Genomic DNA, 6,000 nt, shown 5'->3' on the forward strand with positions numbered 1-6,000 from the left:
ACTAGAACAAAAATATTCCTATTCCCTTGTAATATTCTAATTTTAAGAGTCCTGGAACATAGGAAATTGTATTATACTAAAAAATTCTGCATTTATAATTTGTAAGCTAAATTTTAAATAAATTAATGAAATTTTTGAGCCAAGCTACGTTACAAATTATGACTTAACATATTTAATTTTAACTCTTTAAAGATTATCTTTAATATTATTAAGTAAATATTCACAAAATGAGGCTGCATTTCAGTGTATATTTAATGTGAAAATTTATTGTGTCATATTCCCGAATTTAATTTATAAACAAGCACTGAAATCTCAAATAAATTTAAATATAAATTAATTCACCTTGATTTAGATTATTACATAATTAGATTTAGATCTAAATAATTAAGGAAATTATGTATAGATTCCACATAAGTAGCTATAATTTTTATGAAAAAAGTCAACATAAATTTATGTTGTAACAGAATGTTGCTCTTACCCAGACTGTTTATCATTAGATTTTTTGTACTTTTTTTCTTATCCTATTGTTTCAACATTTCTTATTCTTAGTTTTCTAGTTGAGAAGTTGAAAAACTTCTTTATTCCAAAATCATAATTATTTTCTGGTTATAAATTTTTTGTTTGATTACTACTTTGTATTCAATGCGCAGTAATGCATATTTTTACCTATAAAAAATTTAATGAAAATATTGCATACTTTTAGGATGTGCTTAAAAAAAAAATTACATAGCTATTAAACAACAAAAATAAAATTGACAATATTATTATGTATTGTAGTGTTGTGTTAAAAAAATGACATTTCAAAAACTGATAACGAAGTTTTTATAGACACAAAAAAAATGGAAGCGTTATAAATCCTAGTTTAAAACTTAAAAAGTACGAGCTATTATTAATTACATTATGTTATTATAAAATCTTGTTTTTATTTTTTTTTACAGCCTCCCATCAGCAAAAACTCGCTCAAGTTGATACATCTGAACGTGACGATTGGAGACGAAGGGTATCAGAATCAGATAGACCATTATTGGAGGCATTATTAGATGAAGAAAAACATGAAAATGCTAGACGCCGTCACTTAAGTAATGGAAGATTTTTAACAATGCATAAAAGACGTCGCAAGAAGTTAACAACACGTTCTTTAAATCAGGATCCAGCTATATTAGATGACGTTCTTCATGGACAAGTTCAGTGTATATTAAATCGTGTTGGTGACTGGCGATTTAATGCATTTACATTAGAAACTGTAACTGGAGGTAAAAAATCAATTTAATAATCAATATTATTTATTTATGATATACTTTTTGACTAATACTTATTTAATATTTTCTATTTTTTGCTTTTAAATAGGACGTTCACTGCCTGTTATATGTGTTCACTTGTTCCATTGGTACGGCCTTTTGGACCATTTTAATTTAGATGTAGTTAGATTATGGAAATTATTTACCCTCATCGAAGAGGGATATCATAGCACAAATCCGTATCATAATTCAATACATGCGACTGATGTAACACAAGCAATGCATTGTTTTTTACAAGAACATAAAATTTATGAAAATTTAAAACCAATTGAAATATTGGCTTCATTACTTGGTGCTGTAACACATGATTTAGATCATCCAGGTGTTAATCAACCATTTTTAATAGCAACATCAAATCATTTAGCTGCTCTCTATGAAAATACATCTGTATTAGAAAATCATCATTGGCGTTCAGCTGTTGGTTGTTTATTAGAATCTGGTGTTGCAGAACAAATTCAAGATATACGACCAATTGTTGAAAAGCAAATAGCATCATTAATATTAGCAACAGATATAACAAGACAAACCGAATTTTTAGAAACATTTCGTAAATATTTAGATACGAATACATTAGATATGACAATTGCTGAGAACCGTCATTTTATATTACAAATATCACTTAAATGTGCTGATATATCGAATCCATGCAGGCCATGGGATATTAGTAAAAAATGGAGTCAAAAAGTATGTGAAGAATTCTTTAGACAGGGTGATTATGAAAGACAATTAAATCTTCCGGTTACATCATTATGTGATCGTTTTACGAATTCGGTTCCAAAAATTCAAGTAGGATTTTTTAAATTTGTTGTAACACCATTATTTATTGAATGGCATAGATTTTTGAATACAAAATTATCGACACGTATGATGAAATATTTAAGGGAAAATGAAGTGCAATGGTCCAATCGTGTTGCAGCTGAACAAGCTGAAGAAACGAAAACTGAAATATCTGATGATGATATTTTAGATGAAGATTATGCTGGTGGTGCTGATAATATTATAAATGTCGATAATGATAATGAAGATGATATTGGAGAAGCAGCTGATATTTGTCTTGAATTATCTGATAGTTCAGAAGTTTTATTACCAGAAATAAAATTACCACGACGTAGCTCTCTTCAAGTACCGAAATTCGGTAGATCACACTTTGATCGTAGACATTCTGTACCAGTTAACCCACCGAAAATAATTCTTCCGCCAAAGGAATCCCGCGATAATGCTGTTTCTAGCAGTGGTACTGGAAGTGAACATGGGCCAACTTTAACACTACGTGAAGACTTTGAAAGTAGATTTGATGATTCCTTTTCAATTCTTTCATCAGACAGTGAGAGTGGTTTAAGAAAATCATCTGGTGGTAGTTTTGGTGAGCGTGAACGACCACTAAGTGCAGAAACTTTATTACCAGAATTAAATATTGCAACAATGAGTAAGAGTGAGTGTGCGGATCGTTTAAATATTGTTATGCATGGTGGATTGAATTCTTTAAGCACAAATATGTTAACAGCCAATAGCACTTCCAAGCAATTGATTCGACAGCAAACATTTCCTCCTCTACAACCGTATATACGAGCGCGTTATATGTCAGCTGGTGCTGAAATGTCAGGTTGTGTTGCAGAATCAAGTAGCTCAAATAGCTCTCAAAATGGACAATCCACTGAACCTTTAACTCATCAGGGCTCTAAAAAGAAATCCAAAAAGGATAGTTTTAAACGTGAAGCATCACTTGGTAATGGATCATTTCAAGTTGAAAATAAATCTCATAAAATGGCAAAATTATCTATACCCGGTCAAAAAGAAAATGTTGATCCATCTAAATTAAAATTAGGGCAAGGTAAACGTAGAGGTTCAGCTCCTGTTGATATAACATGTACAACAATAACTGCAACAACAACTACAACAACTGGAACATCATCAAAAAGTTCAGGAACTGATCAATATAATTTGATTGTTCGAACATGTGATAAATTTATACGAAGAGGTTCAATGCCAGTTGATGTTATACATATGTGTAAGTAAATCACGTACACTAATTCTATAATATAATTCTATAATATAATTCAAACAATACTTAACAAGTAAATTTATTATTATAGCTTCTATTGAGACAACTCGTGATAATGAAAGTCTCCTATTAAATCCATCAACATTTCAAAGACGTGGCTCTATACCATTTGATCATAGTTCATCAGTAAATCGCTCAAATAATTTTAATGGTAAATCCAGAAATCGTAAAAAGTTATTAAGAAGACGTTCATCAGGTGGTGCTGAAATTTTAAGTCCTATTATGGCTGAACCTGATTCTGGTAGCAGTAGCAGTACTTCACAAGCATGGTATCGTTTTAAACGTCAAAAATCTGATGTTGAATCTATATTGAATCGTAGAAGGGGATCATTACCCGTAGAAGTTTTAGCTATTTGTCATTCAGGTAATATAAAATCTTTAATAATTTTTATAGAGCAGTTCGAAACGATTCCCAATAATTTGTTATATACATTAAGATTCCTGTGAAATAATTAAATATATAAAATTTTTTGATTTTTATTTACTTTTAGGAACATTACGTCATTAAATCTTCAATTTAATGGAGGAGGAATATAACTGCAAAAGAATATAATATAAGCGGGATTATTAAGTGGAATATAAATGAAAATTAAGGAAGCTATACAACAAAACTGAATCGACTGGACTCTGATATATAATAAATACACATATATTTAAAAAAAATCTTTCATTATTCATTTTATCTCAAAAAGAACAAAACAAACATACTTTAATACTTATAATTTTAATTAAATAATTAATAGATATTAAATATTTAAAATATTTAATATTTAAAAACAAAAATTTAAGAACGAAACATGAATAAATGGAAAAAATGTAATATTATTCATTTCAACACATAATTAAGACTAGAAAAATACAAACAAAAATTAAAATATAACATTTTGTTATAAAGCAAAAACAAAAAAGCAAAGAACATTAATTAAAAACATTAGACTTAGGATTTACCTATATATTAAATAACTTAAAATTAATTTACATTATTAATTTTAAGAGAAAATTTTGTAAATTTTTGGGCTGGCCTCAAAATTATGTGTAGAAATTTAAATTTAGCTTGTAAACACAAAAAAAAATTGTAACATTTAAATACTGCTACAAAGAAAAAAAAGAAGAAACATTTAAATCAAAATGAAAATCAATACAAAATTAAATAGAATTCAAAACAAAAATGAACAAAATACAAAATAATCAAAAATAAAATTATTATAATTTTAAATTCAACAAAAAAAAAATCGACTTCACAAAAAAAAAAATCATAAAACATAATTAAATATACATTTATAATAATATTTATTAGATAATAAAATTCACTAGACAAAAATTAAAATTGCATGTAAAGAAATGAAATATTAAAAAAATATTCACAATTTAAAAAGAAAACAAAAAAGACTTAAAATCTAATTATAATGACTTTGTTTTTCGCTATTATTTAAAATCAAAAAATTTATTTTCAATTCAAAGGATTGTGTTTAAAAATTAATAACATAATATGATATTAATATTTGACTTAAAATATTTTCTACCCATTTGATTTCTCCAAAATCGTATTAAAAATAATAAACTGACTATACTAAATTCTATTTTTCATTCAAATTGGTATTCGATGAAAGAACGAAATCAATACTTATGATTTGAAAATTTCATGATTAAATTAATTAATTAATAATTAAATTTTTGATTAGTAAATTTATTTATAACTTAAAATCATACTCATATTATGCTATTACAGCATATCCAAAAAAGACCAAATAATTTTTTTTGAAAATATTTTATTATTTTTGTAAAATTTAAAAATATAAATAAAGTAAAAATTTATTATTAATAAAAGAACTAAATATAAACAAATTATCCAAAAAAATTATTCTAAATTATTAAATTGTTTGAATTAAAATTATTCAATTAAAAATTTATTAAAAGTTTTAATTTCAAAATAATGACAATGAAATTACCCAGTCAGACCAGCTAAAAAATTCCTTTAAAATCAATTTTTGATAAACAATTTTATTTAAAAAAAAAATGAGAATAGTTTTATTAACTTAATTTTTAATTAATATTAAAATAAATTATAAATTTTAATTGTAAAAACACAATCCTTCTGAATAAAATTTAATATATTTAAAGATTTTGTTTGACCTACATACATAAATGTAATTTATTGAGCGTCTTTTCAATTTATTGGAAAAAAAAACCTAATGTAATAATACAATAAATTTGTTATTTTAAAGAAATATGAATAAAATACAACTTGCAAAAGAAAATAGCTTTTATAGAAATATATTAATATTAATATACAAAATGAACTTAAAACTGAAGTACATAATTATATAAAAGGAAAAATAATTGAAATAAAATTTACAATAAATTTACTAAAACTAACAATAGCAAATAAAAATAAAATAAACTTAAAATAGAAAATAGCACTTTATTGATTACACAAAAAAAAATATATATATATATATAAATATATATATATATATATAATAAAAACTGAATTTATAACTAAAATAACTAAAAATAAAAATTTTCTTATTTTGCAATTTTCAAAAATTCTATTTTTAAATATATTCTAATATAAAATAAATATGAAAGAATAGAAATTTGAACAGAAACTGAACCAATATTTTATTATATACTTTTTTT

The 6,000-nt window shown here is 24.9% G+C and overlaps 1 protein-coding gene across 1 annotated transcript in view; it reads left to right on the plus strand.

Annotated features, from left to right (window-relative positions):
• Window positions 1-4,839, plus strand: part of LOC129608962 (uncharacterized) — an 84,348-nt gene extending 79,509 nt beyond the window's left edge. The window contains exons 3-6 of the mRNA XM_055520768.1: window positions 939-1,253; window positions 1,348-3,306; window positions 3,392-3,724; window positions 3,852-4,839. Coding sequence (XP_055376743.1) covers window positions 939-1,253; window positions 1,348-3,306; window positions 3,392-3,724; window positions 3,852-3,868 — 2,624 coding nt within the window. The 3' untranslated portion in view covers window positions 3,869-4,839. The remainder of the gene's footprint in view (window positions 1-938; window positions 1,254-1,347; window positions 3,307-3,391; window positions 3,725-3,851) is intronic.
• Window positions 4,840-6,000: the final 1,161 nt, after the last annotated feature.

The sequence above is a fragment of the Condylostylus longicornis genome, unplaced genomic scaffold (genome assembly GCF_029603195.1).
Source record: "Condylostylus longicornis isolate FDR11 unplaced genomic scaffold, ASM2960319v2 ptg000038l, whole genome shotgun sequence".
NCBI classification, from domain to species: domain Eukaryota; kingdom Metazoa; phylum Arthropoda; class Insecta; order Diptera; family Dolichopodidae; genus Condylostylus; species Condylostylus longicornis.